The sequence below is a fragment of the Chanodichthys erythropterus genome, chromosome 7 (genome assembly GCF_024489055.1).
Source record: "Chanodichthys erythropterus isolate Z2021 chromosome 7, ASM2448905v1, whole genome shotgun sequence".
Taxonomy (NCBI): Eukaryota; Metazoa; Chordata; class Actinopteri; order Cypriniformes; family Xenocyprididae; genus Chanodichthys; species Chanodichthys erythropterus.
Genome location: NC_090227.1, coordinates 29,933,563 through 29,955,004, shown reverse-complemented (window position 1 = coordinate 29,955,004; position 21,442 = coordinate 29,933,563). Strand labels below are relative to the sequence as shown.

The window sequence follows — 21,442 nt, the reverse complement described above, 5'->3', positions numbered from 1 at the left end:
TGCTAAAGAAACATTTCTTATTATTATCAATGTTGAAAACAGTTGTTCTGTTCGATATATTTGTGAAAACAGTGATGTATTTTTTTCCAGGATTCTTTGGATTCCAGATTCTAATTTATTTATTTTTTTAATTTTATTATTTAAAAAAAAAAACTTAAACAGTAGTGTAGGTGTATTAACATGTACATGTATTTTCTGTATTTTCTTATCATATTTTAATCAAGCATTTTTTTTAACAAAGTTGTTTTATAATAATAAAAAAAGGTGCAATCAGAAAAAAACTTTCAGTAACTTTACTGATGAGATTACCCTGCTTAGAGGCAGAGAACATGAAAGATGCGCTTTGGGCCACTGGTGTGTGACGTAGGCTATGGATTTCACTCTATACGCTTTCTCTGACCGCACTCTGAACTGACCTATCGTTCAACACATACTCAAGAGAACGGCAGAGAGCAGAAGAGAGGCTGATGATAGATGCGGTATCTTCCATCCTCTCCGTCTTCTCCTCTGCTGGGGTGCATCTTGCGGGGCCGATATCTTGGAGGTTAATAATTGAAAGGGTGCTGGTGGGTTGTTGGCTGCGTGTAGTTGTGCGTAGGCTGTAACCTTTGTGTGTGAGAGACACCCTCCCCTTTTTTAAGATCAATGGCACATGTGAGCCTGCCCTCCCCTCTGTGTATCCCATGACCGGTCAGGGCAGATCGACGCTCCCAGAGCCTAGAAAATCTCTGTCTCCTTCCTCACTCCGTCTCCAAGAAAGGCCAAGCGCTGACCTTTTGCTATGAAAGCATGGCCTTTGCCGTTTCTGGGATTGTTTTTTTTACCTTGCAAACTTCATGACCGTGAACAAGACATAGCAAGAGTGCGAGGGAGAATGAGGTCTAAGTTCCTACGCAATGAATGGAAGCTGACACAACTGGGTGGATGCTGAGCATCAACTCTGGGACTTGTTCCCTCGTGGGCTCTGGATCCTGTTTATTTGAGGCTGGACACCCTCTTTCATGTGTCTTGAAAGTCTGTGTTGCCTTTGGTGCCATAGGCTGGCTGACTGATTAGAGGCTTCTCTCTTTGAGATGTACGACACCAGAATGTCTCAATCCGTGAATCCCTTTGGGACAGAGCTACAGGGACGTTATAACCTCTAACTTTACTCAGAGACAAGACAAGCCCGTCAATAATGTATATGTCCCCTTTCTGCTTTCAGTAAGAATGTGAGTCACATGTTGTGGTGTGTATATAACAGAGTTCCTGTCACGTTTAAAGGGAGACCTTATGGGCCCAGAACACTTAGAATTCAGCCTTGAAATGTAAAGAAAAAAGAAGATTGAGAAAGCGGAGTGTTGTAAAATGTTAGTTTGGAGAATAGTTGCAAAAGTACTGACTTCGCTACCAAGTCGGTACTGAAATTTAAAAAATGTGACACTTTGAGCACTGTTGAGCGGATTCGTGAACACGTCTGATTGGCCATTGTGTTGATGCGTTCATCGGATATGACTGTGATTGGCTTCAATGATCAATACTCCACAAACGTTGTAAATAAACATTGTAAATAGCATGGGAGTGTTTGAAAGCATGCATCTATCGCGGACCGGCGGTAGTTCCGCCAAAAATAAAAATTAATTTATAATTTAAATTATTATATATTTATTATATTTATTTATTTATTTCTGCCTGATATATTGGTGCTATAATCAGGGAACCGGCTTTACTGACGAAATGCGCGTGACAATCGCATGCGATATATATATCGGTCAGCCCTAATTTACATTTTTTTTATGTTTAGATTATCTGTTCCATCATCTAATACTCAAAGTTCGTCTTTTAAAACACTTTTAATTAAAAACATTGTTAATATTTAGCAAATCTCAGAATGAATATCCATTGATTATACTGTATATTATAATGTTTTATACTGTATATTATAATGTTGTGATGCCTAAATTCCTAGCATTTGATTTGTTTTTAGTGTTTTATTTATATTTATTTAGAAAACAGTATAGAATTTTCATTTGATGAGCCAGCATTATACAAGTATTGTTTATATACTATTATAGAATTATTATTATTTTGAATGAGTTTTTTTGTAGTTTCATTTTTCATTTTAATTTTGATTTCAAGTTTTAGTAATTTGTCAGTTTTGTAGATTTTATTTTTAGTTAGCTGTTAGTTGCCAAGAAAACATTTTTAATATATCTTTTTATCTACACTCTAAAAAATAAGGGATAAAAAAGAAACAAATGTACACAGTAAAATACCGTTTTTCACTGAAACAGTAATATACCATAAAAACAGTGCATTCTGGGTAATATTTGTCATTTTAAGAAAATAGGCCTATAGGTTACTTTCTCGATAACGACAAATAATATTACCCAGAATGCATTGTTTTTACGATATTTTACTGTTTCAATGGAAAACGGTATTTCACTGTGTGAATTGTTTTTTTTTTTTTTTCAGTTATTTTTTAAAGTTTAATATTTATAATTTACTTCAGCATAAATTAGTTTAAGTTTATCAGTAACATTTTTAGGGTCTTTTAACTATGCTTATTAGCTTGCATAATACTACTACGATATTGGCTGATTAATAGTACTTAATTAAGGACATATCAATGCCTTATTCTACATGACCATATTCTACATTATTAATCCTACCCAATAATAAACTTAACAACCTTACTAACTATTAATAAGCAGTAAATTATGAGTTTATTGAGGAAAAGTCGCTTGTGAATATGTGTTCCTCATAATAAAGTATTAAAAACACTTTTATCAGTGTTTTAATATCTGTCTAAAAAAGTTTGCATGAACATTCTGATAAACGTCTGCATCTCTTGTGTTTTGCGGAACAAATGAGGGTGAGTAAATGATGACGGAATGTTCAATTTTGGATGGACTATCCCTTTAAAGTGTGTGTTTGTGTGAGGGGCAGTTTGGCACTGTGGCCTGAAATGTCTCATGTGGCTGACACTGCTAAGACCATGTGCCTGAACTCTTGCATTTGAGAGGGGAGGATACATAAACACACATACATACACATGTCCCATGCTGAAGAGAAAGCAGGGAGTGGGTGGGTTGAATGCTTATCACAATCAGACACATGGACAGTGTGTGTGTGTGTGTGTGTGTGTGTGTGTGTGCGCGCTTGTCAGACCTTCACTGGTGTCAGTGCTGATCCTCTCTTACAGCCCCGCTCTCAGCCAGCAAGCGCTCAAAAAAACAAACAAACAAACATGCTTTGGAAACCACTCTCTATCGCTTGCCATGAAGACTGATCGGGTCTGACTGGTTCCTTAGCACTTCGGTATGATCTGATCCCGAGAGACGCCCCTGCTCAGATATGTTTTAATGTGCGTTTGTTAATATGTGTCTGAGAATCTCTGAAGAGTACGGCTCCATGTGTTTGCCCATGCATGAAACAAATGACACAGCCATCATAGATATAGATATTAGCAGTAATGGATTCCACCTAAATAATGTATGCAATGTGCAACACAAGGAAGATATGACACAAAACATTCTTTATTATGTGTTTTGTCTCGATGTTTGTTTCATTTCGTATTCCATGCATATTTTCAGCAATGAAATGTGGGTTTCCTGATCAGGTAATCGGTCTTAAAGAACATTAGATTTACATTTTAGAAGCTTTCCATCCATCCATCCTTCATCCATTCTCTAAACTGCTTATCCTTTGTAGGATCGAGGATATTGTACTTTTTTTTTTAAGTTGGTCTGTACAAACATAAAACATGTATATATGCTAGAAGTACACTTTATGTATTATTTTTTTAGAGATCATGTTGGATTTACCCAAGATTAGTGTTGATATAATTAATCTGGCTTTGTGTGCGGTGTCTGTGAGTGACTTCTTGGGTTTCCATCAGCCAAGGATCAGGTATTTAGAGGCTTTCTCATTTTTGAGGTCTTAGTTTTTGGGCAGAGCATGTTGTTTGTTTGGATCTGACCAAGTACGCTGTACTCGAAGTTGAATCACATGACCGTAATAAAGCTTTAGAGAAGGTTCGGTCTCCAACGGTTCTTTAAATTGAATTTTCAACTAGGTCATGACCCATATCATGGGTGATTCTTCATGGGTGAATACTTAACGGATTTACACTTTGTAAAACTAAAATAAATACAAATAAAAATAAATTACCATTATTATACCGAAATGTAATTTGAGGATTATTTGGTAGAAGTGTAATACTGAATTTGGCTTTTAATACTTTAAAATGATTTAAGAAAAATAGAAGACAAAAAGTTGGGGACAACACAGAAAGGTTTAAAACGGAGAGAAATTCTGCCAAATTTATCTTTACAATACACTTAACAATTAATGAAAACGAAAAAAAAAAAAATGCTATTATGATTTATGCCTTAACTGGAATGATTGATTTAAAGAAATATATATGGGGAAAAAAAAGTTTCCTTGATGAATCAAGAATCAATGAATATGCATATTTATTCAGCTCTTTTGAAGGAAATTAAAGAAAAACATGTTAAAGCTATTAAAATGCTCTGGCTTATATCATTTGATTTATCTTCATATGAAGGTCATAAATGGAATAAAAATGATAGACCATGTATAAACTCATTCATCATCTTTTAGCCAAAACTAATTAATTTGCCTAGGCAGACTGATGGAGTCACAGATTTCATTATTTTAAAACCTATTGTTGTTCATTGTGTGCTTATACGTGTTCCTGTTTTGTTCTTTTGTTCGGTCCAGGCCTGTAATTTCATTCTTGCCTCCCCAGAAAATGTCAGCCCATTCAGTAATCAGATTACTCATAGTTTATGGCTTTTGCCGAGGTATTAATATGTTGTATATGTTGTTCACTTATCACTACCGTCAGTGGCTGGCAGGACTCCAGGCTTTGTTTATGGAGCTCTCAGCACTGCTGATCTACAGAACATCATTTGTAACTCAAAGTCAACATGAAACTGCAACTTCGCAAACCATTTAACTTCTGTAATGTGACGTATGATGAATGAAAAAAAATGTAAATTGAATTTGTCCATCAGAAATTGTTTAGATTGGGAGTTGTCTATGATATGAAATGTGGTTTGGGGTTAAAAAAACAAGAGGGCTATGTACACTCTTAAAAATGCTGGGTTAAAAACAACCCAAGTTGGGTTGAAAATGGACAAACCCAGTGATCGGGTTGATTTGTTTTGTGTTAAATGTTTTGCCCAACATGCTGGGTAGTTTTATTTAACTCAACTATTGTTTAAAAATGACTATATGGCTGGCTTTAAATGAACCCAAAAGAGGTTGGAAATTAAAAATCAGACACATAATTATTACTAGAGGCAACAATAATAATCAAAAGGTGAACATTTATTAATAAGCAGTTTAATTAATGTTTCACTCTAAAAAATGCTGGGTTGTTTCAACCCAAATTTGGGTCAAAAATGGACAAACCCAACCATTGGGTTAAATTTTTAAATGCATTTTAAGCAAGCAGTACAGTCATTTTTAAACAGTAGCTGAGTTGAATAAAACTACCCAGCAGGTTTGGCAAACATTTAACCCAACCGCTGGGTTAAAAACAACCAAATCCATGGGTTTGTCCATTTTGAACCCAACTTGGGTTGTTTTTAAGTTAACCCAGCAATTTTCTTTAGACACTTTAGTGTGTAACACTTTATTTTAGTGTCCTTGTTACACAAGTTACAAGTTACTAATGTAGTAATAACTATAAATTATGCCTAATTACATGGAACTAACCCTAAACCAAACCCTGAACCTAAACCTAACCCTAACCCTGTAAGTACATGTAGTTAATTAATTTTACTCCGTACTTAAATGTATAATTACACTCCAACAAGGACACCTTAAAATAAAGTGTAACCGAGGGCTTGAAAAGGAAAGTTATTAGTCATAAGTTATTTAATTTTTTTCCTTTGGAATTACATTCACCAATAAATAGTTAGTAATAAGACAAGGAATGTAAATAGGCTAGTAAATAGCAAGTAAATTGGGTCACTTCTGAATGACTTAAAGGGGACATATCATACTTTTGTACCATTATTTATTATTTTTCCTCCTTATAATGTTAGTCAAGGTTTCTTGCACCAAAACATGACATTTTTTCACCCTCTCTATGAGCAATAAGAATAAACAGGCTGTTTTGCTACTGTACCTTTAAGACTTCTATCTATAAATGACCTCCATTATGATTGTCTAACCTTCATGTACCAGCATAGTTCAATATGGTGGTCCAAGTTGCTAAATACTGAATTGCTGTTATGTAAACGTAGATGGTCATATGCTGAGGTACTGAAGGTTACTTTAAAGTGCCTCTATTATCATTACATTTCATGTAGTGTGGAACATAGCTGTTTATGCATATAAAAGGTCTGACCAGTTTCAAAAATCAAAGTGCAATACAAATGGAATTCTGAACTGCCTGAAACAAGTCGTCAGTAATCCCAGTCTTACTTTCTACGCAGGTTTGTAACAAATTCAGATATGTTTTTGGCTGGTTCTTTTCCGACACGTGCTGTAAGGGGTAGAACAATCACAACAGACTGGGTCATCTGACCAATCAGAGCAGAGCAGGCTCTCAGAAAGGAGGGATTTAGACTAGAGACACCGAATACTTTACGTTTCAGACACTGTGAGAAAAGTGTTGATGCTGCAATGTATATTATGGGAAAAATAAAATACATAGGAGACCTCCAAAACAAAATAGTAACCTTTAAAACAGCATAATTGGGGCACTTTAATATGACTCTGAATTAATCATTTTTTGTTCTTATTGTCTGAGTGGACTTTAATAGGTGTTTTGGGAGTATGTATTCCTGTTTTCCATGATACTATGTCCCCTTTAAGAGTTTTAATGCCTTCCCATCATTCCGTACAAGTTGCTGTAGGGTTATAGAGGTCGGCCACACACACACACACACGCACATACAGTACGCACTCTCCCTGGACTGTGATGTATGTGCCGGAAAAAGCGGTCATGATGTATCCTGAAGAACTCGCCTGTGAGGACTTTGGCGTATTAGCCGTGTCTGTTTATCTCTGTGGTATTCTCCAGAACCGCCATTTGTGTTAAGATTATACTTGATGGAAAACACAAACTGAACCAGCGAATGACAGATGTTCAGAATTCCAGAAAATCACACAGTGTTAAAATAGCGCTAAAGAGGATATGCTTTCATGAACGGCTGCTTTTTGTTTAAGGAACGCACACAAATTCACTTTGATAACACTTTTGTTCAAAATAAGCTTATTTTGTTAATTCAGAGGCTGCTTTTAACTTGTATGTGGTTAAGAGCAGTTGTTTTGTCAGGGTAGAGAATCACAATGGACGCCACGTTTATACGTGCTTTGAGCGCCACAGCTGCAGGATGTGCTCTGCATGTGCATGTGTTGTCTGCACTCTGTGCCTGAATCTCGTTTCATCTGTACCTGGCTTGGCTCTGTGGTTAGACTCTGGCATGTTGCTTAGGTCTTGTTCTTTTGAAGTGCAGCAAAAACCTGCAAAACATATATTCGCAGGTACACATACACACCGCAACAGACAATGACATGGTTTGTTATTGTACCTCAGACATTCCAGAGACTGCCAAATAAAATAATGTTTGACTAGTGGTGCTGGTAAATGCTTGTGGGTGGCAGCAGGAGTGTATCGATACTGTTACTGTAATGGTCTGATAACGGGGTTGTACAAATTGCTTCTTATCGTGTACTTGTTCTTGAAACTTAGTTAGTCAGCTGGTCCTGAAACATGAAAGTGGCTACTGTGAGCTCCCCACTACACTTCAAAAAGAGTTTTTGAGCCTGATGTTATTGGATGAGAATCCTCATTATTATAATAGTAGTAATAGTATTTTACTTTATTATTCTATTTATTAAAGATTATTTAATGTAATTATTTACAGTTATTTATTGTATCTTTTACTTTTTAATATTTATAATATTTATTATTAGTTAGTAGTATTAGTAGCAGTAGCAGCAGCAGCAGAAGTGATAGTATTTTAATGTTTTATTATTGGTTATTTTATTTGTTAATTCTATTTATTTATAATGCTATTTATTATGTTTTTACTAATTGTTGTTTCACTGACCATTATATATTGATTTAAATACTTTTACTACTACTACTACTACTACTACTACTACTACTACTACTACTACTACTACTACTACTACTACTACTACTACTACTACTACTACTACTACTACTACTACTACTACTACTAATAATAATAATATAATAATATAATAATATAATAATATAATAATATAATAATAATAATATAATAATAGTCAGTGAAACATAACAATTAGTAAATATAATAAATAAAATTATAAATAAATAGAATTAACAAATGAAATAACCAATAATAATAAATTAAAATACTACCACTTTTGCTGCTACTACTACTTAGTAAAACATAATAAATAAACATAATATGTAAAACAAAAGAAAAATAAATAGAAAATAATAAATAAAAAAAATCAGTAATACATTAAAATAATACTACTTATAATAGTAATAAAAATCAATGGTCATCTTTTAGTTAACAAAACACAATAACTTTTATAAACACAATTAACTTTTTATTAACATTTTACTGACTTAAATCTACATCTAAATATTAAACTTGTTACTGTGCAAGAATGCAAATTTTCATAAGAGTTCCTTTAAGGTTTCCCTGAAGAAGCTTCGTAAGCGCAGTTATCTCGCAAACTCCCATGATGCTCTCTCCATATGTCTTCTATAGCCCTTTCTAAACATATGGCTTCCTCTCTTCTCACACACAGCCTTGATAAGCAGTCACTAACAGGCTGGTTGGAGAGGTCATAAAGCCTGTGTGTGACAGTGTGTGTTATTTGTTTGTCTTTCTCAAAGGCCGTCAGAACACATGTCAATGGCTTTAGCTGTTCTCAGCCCCAGCTGCTCTAGCCATCCTGCCCACTAACACCTAGACAAAACTGTCCCGACTAAATAGCACACAAACACCCCGCTAATGGGTCAAGTTAGGGCATAACGTGCACGTGTGCGTCTGTGTCCCACTTCATTCTGCACCATCCATTTCCATTTAACCCATCGCTCAGCGGTTGCTCTTTCATAGCTCAGGATTCCTAATGGAGGTCTTGGATGTTTCTCCTACAATTTCATGGGAAACATTTTTTGACATACAGTAAGCGCATAGCACTATAAAATTAAGACTTTAAATAATTCTGTCTGTCTGACTGTTGTTCTATCTGTCATTCTATCAATCATTCTATTGTTCTGTCTGTCTGTCTGACTCTGACTATTGATCTATCTTTCTATCAGTCGTTCTACCAATCGTTCTATCTATTGTTCTGTCTCTAACTATTGATCTATATGGTTCTATTGCTCTCTCTTTATACTTCTGTTAGTTTTGTCAATCGTTCTACTATTGTTCTAGCAATCTATTATTCTAACAAAACTTAAACTGAAATTGAAATTGAATTGAAAAAATGAAAATATGAAAAATTTAAAAGATAATTCAAAATATTAAAGGGTTGGTTCACCCAAAAATAAAAATTGTGTCATGAATTACTCACCCTCATGTCGTTCAAAACCCGTAAGATCTTCGTTCATCTTCAGAACACAAATTAAGATATTTTTGATAAAATCCGATGGCTCAGTGAGGCCTCCATTGCCAGCAAGATAATTAACACTTTCAGATGCCCAGAAAGCTACTAAAGACATATTTAAAACAGTTCATGTGACTACAGTGGTTCAAACTTAAAATTATGACGAGAACATTTTCTTTTGTGCGGCAAAAAAACTAAATAATAACTTTATTCAACAATATCTAGTGATGGACGATTTCAAAACAAGCTCCTTCATGAAGTTTCGAAGCTTTACGAATCTTTGTTTCGAATCAGTGGTTTGGAGCGCGTATCAAACTGCCAAAGTCACGTGATTTCAGCTTCATTATGTCATAAGTGTTTCGAAATGTCAATGGTTCACCACTGGGGGGCGTGACTTTGGCAGTTTGATACACGCTTCGAACCACTGATTCAAAACAAAAGATTCGTATAGCTTGGCGCACAAAAAATAAAAAATTCTCGTCGCTTCATCATTTTAAGTTTGAACCACTGTAGTCACATGAACTGTTTTAAATATGTCTTTAGTAACTTTCTGGGCATCTGAAAGTGTTAATTATCTTTCCGGCAACGGAGCTATCGGATTTTATCAAAAATATCTTAATTTGTGTTCTGAAGATGAATGAAGGTCTTACGGGTTTTGAATGATTTCATGTTTGTATCAAAACTGACTAGATATCAGGCACAGTTTAATTTTTAGATTTTTGATTGATAACTTTGGTATCTTGGCTAATTTAATAACAGTTTGAGATGTTAAGTTCTCTTCTGAAACTCTAGTGGAGATACATGTGAGATTACTCGGGTCCTCTTAATAAAAATCTTAGAAGTATAAGATGTTGCAAAAAGTCTCAGTTTGCTCTCAGTTTAGGCTCAATGCTGTCTTTTGAGAGATATTAAAGAGATCAGATTTTGTTTCCAAATGGCCAGGTCTGTTTCAAGTGTAAGCGAGCAGCTTGCGCCTGCATGCACATATTTATGTGATTCACGCACACCATAATAGAGCTTAGCTAGTAAAACATTAGCGCTAAGTGGTAATGCTTTATTTATGTTGTGCTCGTGTGTGTCTGTAGCTGCCTCTTTCGTTCCATAAATAGGTTTGGATGTGATCGCTAAATGAGGACTGGGTGGTCAATATCCTGCAGCATATGCTGTGTGTGAACATCTCTCTCTATCAACCTCTCTCTCTCTCTCTGGAGGTCTTGTGGTTGGAAGAGATGAGCAAGACCAGTGAGCTTCACATTCAGGCGGAGAAATAAACAGCCTAAGAAATGCTCCTGTGAGCGGTGTGTCTCGTTTCCTGCTGGCACTCTTCCTATCTTCAACACACTGCACGAAATGTGCGCTCCCAGCCTCTCAGAGCTCTCTGAAGTGCGCTGGCCCTGCTCTGCTCTGCTCTGGAGGTGAGAGATACACCGTGTTATGAATAGAGACAATAGCCAGAGGTTTCCTGCTCTCACTCTCTGTGGAACTACAGGGTTTTATTAGACGATGTTTGAGAGAGGAGGGAGTGGATGCTAGTTAGGGAGTGAGGAGATATTTTTATTATTGCTTCTTTATTTTATTGTTATAAAAATGTAAAAAGTAATTTTAAATTATTGTTTTATTCAATGAGTGAGTGTACAGTTATTGAGAGTACAATTATTTGTCATGCCAGAAAACCACACAAAAAAAACAATGCCGGAGGATAGAAGAGGAAAGGAGAGCAAAGAAAGAAGTGATGTGCAGGGGGAGGTCAGTAGAGAGAGATTGTTTGATTGCAAGAGTGTCGGGAGACGGCAGAAAGGGATTGAGTGGTAAAATAAATGGAGGATTGGAGAGCTGGAAAAGATCAGTCCAGACCTGGAGAAACAAGATACCTAAAAAATGACTAGATCTCATAGAAAGGCAGGTAGTAAAGGACTTAAAAGGAAGAAACATGTAAAAACTATGTTTTTCAAAGACATATGCTTCCTGTGCTTCCACCCCCCTGATGGTATGCTACAGTAGGCATCGCTCGGAGCCACAGGGGATAATGCTTTGTCTAGACAAGCGGAGGTCAATTCATTAACCACTGATTTCTTCCCTGGACAATTTTCCCAAATGCCTGGATCGTATAGAGACAAAGCAAACCTCTGTAGGAAATGGTCCTTTGTTTGCATTTAACCCTTTAGCCTGACAGCAGCCAGATTGTATATGTTTATATGAATTATAAATCTTTTTTTTTTCATGTACCTTTTTTTCCATAAAAGAGTAAACAAGCTTTGGACTGTTGCCTGTATTTAATTCTTGATCTCTTCATTCCTTCAAAAAAAGAAAAGAAAAGTAGATTATCCAACCTTGGACAAACAGTCTAGTTCTTCCTTCAATAAACTGACCATTAGCATTTCAACATGTTGCTTGTATAGAGCAGATGAATAACCCTTTGGTATGCTCGGTGGCAGTGCATTAAACCGGCCGCTCTGTGTGAGGTATATGCTGAAAGCTGGCTGGCATTATGAAAAGCATTCCAGCATTGTAAATATGAAACAATGGACCGGACTGGTTGTATTCTCACTGCAGAGTTCAGAAATTCATGTAAACTTCACCCGTTGAGGTTATCAGTTCATAAACATCATTCTCAGGATGGTCTCTGGCTGTAAATACTTGAACTGGTCTCACATTAAACAGCTACAGGGTTACTGAAGTTGAATTGGAATGAATGCATTGTTGTTTGAAGATAACATTCTGACCATTTGAACTCTTTAAATGAAATTACTGCAGAGGGAGTTTAGTTAACAACATGTCTGTGTTCAAAAATGTTCTTCTACAGTATCTACAGTATCTATCTATTGTTCTATCTCTCTCTTTATACTTCTATTAGTTTTAACTATCGTTCCAGCAATCTACCATTCCATCATTCTATTTATGCTATTGTTCAACTCGGACTTGCTTTTTTAGACTACACTGTAAAAAATGCTGGGTTAAAATCAACCAAAGTTGGGTTGAAAATGGACAAACCCAACGGTTGGGTTAAATGTTTGCCCAACATGCTTGGTAGTTTTATTTAACTCAACTATTGATTAAAAATTACTTTATTACTTGTTATTGGAAATTAACATTTATTAATGTGTTTAATAAATAAACATTTATTAAGTTTAATGAATAATAATTAAACAATAAACATTTATTAAATTGCTTATTAGCAAATGTTCACCTTTTTGATTTATTATTGTTGCCTCTAGTAATTATGTGTCTGATTTTTAATTTCCAACCTATTTTGGGTTCATTTTAAGGCAGCCATATAGTAATAATAGTTGGGTTAAATAAAACAGCCTAAACATTTAACCCAACCGCTGGGTTTGTCCATTTTCAACCCATCTTTAACCCAGCATTTTTCAGAGTTGTTTCAGAATTGTTACGTTTCCAATTAATTTTAATTCTTAAATTCTTTAATTCTTCCAGTTAACTTACTTCTTGACATTCAAATTCTGTTTGCTACCTTAATTCAAATGCAGGTATTGAACTGGAATTTAAAAGGCATTCTTAATTCAGTTCTCAATGGCGCACAGCCTTGGTTCAAAGTCAGGTTAGGATTTAGATGTCCACTTTGGTTCCTACCATGTGATGTGTCCAGAGTTTAACATGGCGAGACATAGATTTTAAGGTACTCTGTAAGACCGGATTGTATTAAAATTTCCCAAAACAAACATGATGAGCCGTGATGTGTTAGATAGCAGACTTGTTGCACAGTGGCAATCTGAATGTGTCAGCTGCCCGCGAGACTAGATTACCACTTGTGTTTGACGCAAAGAATTCCAGGGATGTTCCATCTGATCAGCCGCTGCTGTGAGGGATTTATTACTTCCCAAGCTCCGTACCTACCTCTACAAACACACATACTCATACTCAGAGCCACTGACCATGTACAAATTATTTTTAACGTAAAGACCTGGCAAAGAAAAGCGTAATCCAAGGAGTGACATCTGGCCTAGTAGCTTATGGGATTAACATAGGTCCCTTGCTCCTAATCGTAATAGCGGATGTTCTTCATTACTTGCTCCATCAACAAATTACTAGTGAGGTCCTATTTATTTTCAATTTAAATGACAACGTTTAATACATTTTATATAATCTTGTAGTCTATATAGTGGTAAATAGATTATGCATTTGGTATATTCAATATATTTGATATATGAAATTCAAAGATTATAGGATCTGCAGTGCAGGCTGTTTTGGTTGAAGCTATAGATTATGAATAGTGCATATGTAATATAGGTTAGAGGGGATTTATGGTATAAAGTCTAAGATATACAGTGTGTATGTAGTATGAACTGTATAGTCAGCATTTAATCAACTTTTAAAGCCCAAAAATCTCTTGGCTTTAAAGCTAAAGCCAGATGACTATTGAAAATATTCAATGGCACTGTCAAACGTTAGAGGTCCAGTAGAAGGAGCAAAGATGGGTTGAAAAGTAAAAGAAAGTAGAGAAGCAGAAAGGTAATTTTGAAACTGTAACTATCAAGAATTATGACAATGATGAAGTGTTCATGTAAAGTTTCCTCTGTATGTTTCCTGTCTTGGGAATTTTCTTGCGTCAAGAAATTCCTCAAACCAAATGAGATTCATTATCTGCTTGTAAGATGAGACCACAAAGGAAAAAGTAATTATTCTTATAGAGATTCATTTTGTATGGAAAACATCATAAGAGATCTATTGTATATTTAACATCCTTTGTGGAGACTTGGGATAGAGATATTCTAGATAGCTTTGGTTCTGCTGTCAAGATAGAAGATTTGTGAAAAATATTACTAACCCTCATGTCATTTCAAACCTTTTTGCTCTTATGTTTTCCATGGAACATAGTTATTAGAGTGATAATGGTAAAATTGCTGAAATCTGCCCCTTTTAAAATGATCTTTTTGTGCATTACAGTAGCAGTTTAGGTATGAACTGATATGCATGTGTGGCGTGAAATGCACACTGAAGGAGCCTTTTTATTTCCTAGTGCGCTAATTCAGGCCACTTTGGAGATTCTGTAAATAGTGCATTACAGCGTGCTCTGCATGTAATCCTCTCTGTACTGTAATCATTATTTTAGCACTACAAACAGTGCCGTTCGTCAGGGCTATTTCTGGACTGTTGTTTGCTTGGAGAAGCGTTGTCTGTTCTGAAGCACGGAGAGTTCCCAGAAGCCCAAATCCTGCTCAGTTCTGCTTATGTTGTTTTGTTTTGAGGATCTGATGTTGAGATGTTATTCAGATGTTTCAGCTTCAAGTGCTGTTTCTTTTTCAAATGCCTCTGGAAAAGTGATGTGCATCTCCCTGAGGTAAATGGTGCAGTGTGTTGCATGCATGGGCTACCATGCTTTTTTTTTTTTTTTTTTGGGAGAAAATTGCAATCATTCCTTGAGACTCACGCAAATGGCCTTGGGTTTGACATGGTCTCTGCCTTTTTGGTGGTCCTTACATAGCACAAGGTTTTTACAGAAATCCTGGGGGTAAAGAATCAATATTTTCATCTCGTACATTAATATTGCATTTTGGGCCAATTCACTGCAGATTTGCACTGTGTATATAGTCGATAGAAGAGGTTCCTTTTTTTAAAATGATTTATTTCTAGTACAGACTAATCAGAACCTAAAAGAAAACATTTTTTTTTTTTTTTAATTTAAAAATAAATGACCAAAAAGATGTTTTTTTTTTTTTTTTTTTTTTTTTAAGATTTAGTTAACGTCTGGAAATGTTTTCATCAAATTTGTCAAGGTAATACATAAAATAAGAGGCTAGATTTGCAACAAGAGCAGTCAAGCTTCGAATGTAATTGGAAAATACACATATCAAGGTTTTTTACACACAACATGGATTCATTCTATGTAGAACTGTTCATAAATATATATATAGTGAAATCAGTCCAGGTGCTGCCCTGAAGCTGACTCTATCAACTTTAGTTTCAAGTCTGAACACTGCTGAGCAATCAAACCAAAAGTGTGCAAGGTATTTGTACAACGGCTATTTTATAAGTAAGCATCTGGACTCTGACTCTATTAAACTGGCCTGCCATGACCTGTAGGATTTTTATTTAAAGCTTATGCTCGAGTTTCAATCCAAGTTTCACATTCCCCCTCTCTCTTTCTTCCCTCCCTCTCGTTTTTCAGGTATGGCCTCGCAAGTGCAAGTCTTCTCCCCTCACACTCTCCAGTCAAGTGCCTTCTTTAGCGTGAAGAAACTGAAGGTGGAGCAGAGTTGCAACTGGGATATGACAGGGTACGGCACGCACAGCAAGGTCTACAGTCAGAACAGCAAGCAGAGTGTCTCAGTCGCCCCAGTGGGCATCAACGCCGCCAGTCTCCAGGTCTCCAACTCTTCCCTGTCCTACGAACAGGCCCTCCTCTTCCCGGCCGGCTCGGGGCACATCGTGGTGGCCTCGGCCAGCAGCACATCTGGGGCGGCTGGTCAACTGTTGGGCAGCACCGGTAGTAGCGGAAGCGGCAGCGGAGGCCACAATCTGACGCGCCGCAGCACCGTCAGTCTGCTGGACACGTACCAGCGATGCGGGCTTAAGCGGAAAAGCGAGGAGCTGGACAACAACAACGGCAGCGGGAGTAGCGTGCACGTGGTTGAGGAGCAGCAGCCGCCTGCACCCATGATCCAGAACAACACGCAGAGCGGGGCCACCGTCGCGACGGCGACCGCCTCCACCACAGCGACGTCCAAGAACAGCGGCGCCAACAGCGAGGGCGACTACCAGCTCTTGCAGCACGAGGTACTCTGCTCCATGACCAACACCTACGAGGTGCTGGAGTTCCTTGGTCGAGGGACGTTCGGGCAGGTGGTGAAGTGCTGGAAACGTGGCACCAGTGAGATCGTGGCCATCAAGATCCTCAAGAACCACCCTTCGTATGCGCGGCAGGGCCAGATCGAAGTGAGCATACTGGCTCGGCTGAGCACAGAGAGCGCGGATGACTACAACTTTGTTCGAGCGTACGAGTGCTTCCAGCACAAGAACCACACGTGCCTGGTCTTCGAGATGTTGGAGCAGAACCTGTACGACTTCCTTAAGCAGAACAAGTTCAGTCCGTTGCCACTCAAGTACATCCGACCGATCCTGCAGCAGGTGGCCACTGCCCTCATGAAGCTCAAGAGCCTCGGACTGATCCACGCCGACTTGAAACCTGAGAACATCATGCTCGTAGACCCAGCCCGCCAACCCTACAGGGTCAAGGTCATCGACTTTGGCTCTGCTAGTCACGTCTCCAAAGCGGTGTGCTCCACCTACCTGCAGTCTAGATACTATAGGTAAGGCGCTTATGTTGTCATGCCCTTTGTATGGATTGCTACTCATCAAATGTTCACTGTAAAGTGTTAGTTTTGGTTTGTGAATGGTTACTCTGCCTGTGTCAAGATTCCTGTAGTTCTGTAGTATGTACTGACTTTAATGACTAATTTCTCTTCTTATAGGCGTGTAGTATAAATAAATTCCAGAGTTGCATCCCAAATGACACACTATACACTATGCACTTATGCACTATGTACTCATCCATGTAGTGTATGAATTTTACATGTTTTTGTCATTTAAACAAAATGTATGATTCCCCCTCCCCCTCCTCAACGTAATTAAAGCTGCAACATTCCACACATCATCATCATTTAAAGTGCACTTTTTCTTTTTGGAATTTTCTGTGTGACTGCAGTACTCTCACTATATGTACTTAAAAACATCATAGAATAGTGCATAAGTACGTGAATTGGGACGCACCTCTGGATTAACTGCTTCCGCCATTTTTAAATTGCTCTTTGACCCGGATGTACTTTGACTTGCACTGCAAAAATTACTTCTTATTGAGTATTTAATGTGACCTTTTTAACTTGTTTTCCAGTTAAACAAGAAAAAATGACTTGAGAAGCAATACTACATAAGGTTTTTGGCCAGATTTACTAAACAGGGCAAATTAACGTGAGACCGCAATCACATAATAGCACAGATGAGAGTGACAAGTTCTGCTGGTGATCTACAATTCGCAAATTAAAGAACACATACGCAGCCAGCTCATTTCCGTAATGACCAACTCAATCTACCAAAAGCAGTGCAAATTAGCATAGGGTTGCAGCAAATTAAAAATATCGTGGCTTGGTAATCGATATGTTCGGATAACATCTTCCTTTGGCATTCCAAATAAATTACAAATAAATCTAGTGGAGAAAAATCACTCTCCTCTTTGCAGCGCCTCCACCTAGCAGAAACTATTGCAGCCATGCCAAGCTCAAAATGGGTTAAGACATGCTTTTTTTGGGCATTAAATAATTGCGCAAATACCAGTAAATTGACTACCGCAAACTTTAGTAAATGACGTTGCATGATTCAGATACTTTCCTTCCATAAATTTTGCATCTGAATATGCGATAACTCTAAAAATAACTGTCCAAGCCATTTCATTGCTAATTTCTCACTTTTTGTCTTTAGTAAATACTCACAGTATATTTTTGTTTAAGCCAAAAGACGGTTTGCATTGGCGCAAGCTGTTAGTAAATCTGGCCCATTAATGCTGGTTTTGTGATTTGGGTATGACTGTATTTTGTCTTGCTAATTTAAAGGAAAGATTGTTAAAAAAGTAGAGTTTAACCATGCAGAACAACGTTTTGGTGCCTGAATCACTCCCGTCTCACAGTTTTCCCTCATTTTCCATTTTTCTTTCTTAAATCTTATGGCTCTCGTGGCCTTATAAGGATACCAACAAGTCTACTTGCACTGCAAAAAATCCTGTTCTTAATAAGTATTTATGTCTTCCTTTCTAGTTATCTAACAGTGACATGCACTTGGGAAACACTGCATAAGATACTAAGATGTGTTTTCAGAAAATGTGTCTTTAATACAAGTGTATTTCATCTCGCTACACTTGTTTTTAAGCCTATGACAACACACTTAATGTATATTCAAGATACAATCTGTGAAAATATTTTAAATATTTTAATATCTTATTCAGTATTACATATTAAGTTCATAACACTAATGAGAATTCATTTTTGCAGTGTGTTGTACATCATCCAGGTATTGTTCCTCTACTGTATCATGAATACTGAGTATGCAGACATCCTATACCTTTGATTTACTTTTTGCATACTGTGTAGTAGGGAAGTGCGCATATTCAGATTTTATTCTTGTGGTGTGTATGTTAAAAATCTCCAGAACTTCCTCAACACGTGCGTTTAGAGAAGGTCATAAAATTCAATGGCTTGCTGAGAACCTGATTCCTTATCTTATTTAATGTGATAAAACACATGTTGAGTTCTGCTTTGAAGATTAAAATAGTCAGTTTACTGTGTTTTACAGCATGGTACAGCTTCATGGTGGCAGCACCTGGAAGATATTTACAGCTGGAAGTATTTTGTTGTTGTTTATTTTGAATCCATTCTTTCCACCTTTTAGAGTTCCTAGTACAAAAAAAGCAGTATATTGTGCTTTTGAATAAAAAACCCTAAAGAAATGCAGCATCAAGTTGATTGTAAACAGGGGGTCAGTTTCATTTCGATTCACTCCCCTCCTCCCAACCTGAATCCAGTGCTCTCATCGCTACTAACCATCTCCCTAAGGATAGAGATATGGGGTCACCGTCAGTTCCCCGGCAATACTTCCCTGTAATCCACACCAGAGCGCCGACATTAGAAACAGATGCCTCACTTGAAAGCTGCTTATTTTTTTTCCAGTCAACTCTTTCATTTACCTATAGCCTTGTTTGGGTTACACGGGCCAGATTGAGCCGTTTTTTGTAGACTTAGACCTGGTTCACACAGAAGCTTGCTCTGTTGGATAGCCTCTGGTAGGCCAACAGTAGGTTAGGTTCGGTGGATGACAACACAGCCACCCTGAGAGAAATCAAACACAGGGGAATGAGTCAGTCTAAGAGCTGCCAGATGTGTTACGTTTAGGATGCCACCGGCATAATTACTAAATGAGAGCAGATAGGCTATCGTTTGAGTTTTGCGAATGCTTTGAGGCTTGTAAAGGCAACCGGCCACTTGGTCATGTTTGGTAAATTGCTGAAGTGAGTGGAAACTATCAACAAGTGTGTTGTTGACTGCTCCCTTCTTTTTCCCAGCTGTGCTGATGTAATCGGTTTGCTCGTAGGGAAAGATCTGAGATCAAAATAGACTGAAAACAGCATGCTTTTGGCTCAAGGTCAATGTAAATGAGAATTTAATTTATTTTCTGTCCCAGTTTGGTGAAGAACATTTCCACCAGGATGTACAAATAATCTGCATAAACATTTTTTCTGAACGTTGGAATGCACCATGATTGTCCTTTGATCCTCAACAAGAATACATATTCTAAATTATACATTTATTTAGGGAAAGCATGTTCTGACAGAGCAGGGATGGGCAACGTCTGTCCTGGAGTGCCACTGTCCTGCAGAGTTTAGCTCTTACCCTGATAAAAAAAATAAAAAACTCACCTGCCTGTAGCCTTAAAGGGGACCTATTATGCCCCCTTTTACAAGATATAATTCTCAGGTGTCCCCAGAATGTGTCTGTGAAGTTTCAGCTCAAAATACCTCAAAGATAATTTATTATACCTAGGGTTGTGACGGTGGCAAACTTTTACTACCGCGGTGGTAAATCACCAACAACCGCCGGTGTTGCGGTGGTGGGGTCCAAAGGGGGTCGGGGTTTGGTTGTGTATATAATATAATATAATATAATATAATATAATATAATATAATATAATATAATATAATATAATATAATATAATATAATATAATATAATATAATATAATATAATATAATATAATATAATATAATATAATATAATAAATATATTAAATCAGAGGTTGTGTTAGACTTGCATTTCACCGTCATTTTGATGGACAGAATCGTAAAAAAATCCATCATAATCAATAATTACCCGTCATTTGAATTTATATATATTGATCTCAAGTCATTTAATAGCTTCTGATTTCATCAACATTTTCATTTTTATTCATGAACCTACAGGATAAGCAAATAGGCATAGGCTATGCATTTATTTATACTATGAAAAGAAAGTTGATCAAATACTGCGTCACTTTTCTGTTATCTTGAACACTTGTCAAGGATTGTGAGTGAATGCGATCACCATTTCCTCTTTACTACTGTAAGAACGAAATAAACATGAATGAAAATCAAAAAATATGTTGAAAGATGTAGCTAACCGAAATCTGTATCACATCAGTCATCAGTGTTGCAAACAATTTCATGTAACAATATACCTCAGAAAAGCCATTCGTTGACCATAAACTTATAGTCAGTAAGAAAAATAAGAAAACTTAATTATGCAAGTAAGCATAAGTAACTTTATTATTATAAAATTGACTTAAACTACGGTGCTCGTCTGTTTTCATTTTATTCTTGATACTGAACTTGCGCTCTGCTGCCACACTGGAGCGCACTCACCACCTACTGGACAGGGGTGGGAATTACAGTTACAAGTTACATAATCTGTCAAAATGACGGACGGGCTGCAGATTTTTTCCGTCACTGCTAAAAAAATGTCATCAATGATTTTCGGTTAACGCGACCTCTTATATATATATTTTATACATATATATAAAATGTCACACTACCGCTGGTGACACTCCTCGGTGGCGTGGTTGTCATGCCTACTGTCACAGCCCTAATTATACCATATTGTAAATGCCCATTTTTGAGTGTAAGGAAAAACATGCTGTATTCATGCATGTATCTTTAAATGCAAATGAACCGTTGCTCCCCACCCATCTTTCCAGAAGAGGGCGGAGCCTACAAGCTTTTGCCTTGGATACTCTGTCAAAAACACATCCGAAGCACGCGCACAGAAAGCTGGCTGTCAGACGGCGCGTCCCGTGTTTCACGCGTTACTGCGCTTAAACTGTCAAATACA

The 21,442-nt window shown here is 37.0% G+C and overlaps 1 protein-coding gene across 3 annotated transcripts in view; it reads left to right on the top strand.

The window, feature by feature from the left end:
- hipk2 (homeodomain interacting protein kinase 2) overlaps positions 1-21,442 on the top strand; it is a 124,683-nt gene that overhangs the window by 16,772 nt on the left and 86,469 nt on the right. For 2 of the 3 annotated variants that reach the window (XM_067390120.1, XM_067390117.1), the window contains exon 2: positions 15,707-16,847. In XM_067390120.1, coding sequence (XP_067246221.1) covers positions 15,707-16,847 — 1,141 coding nt within the window. Of the gene's footprint in view, positions 1-10,708; positions 10,995-15,706; positions 16,848-21,442 lie in introns of those variants that run through there. The other variant, XM_067390119.1, reaches the window with a different exon arrangement.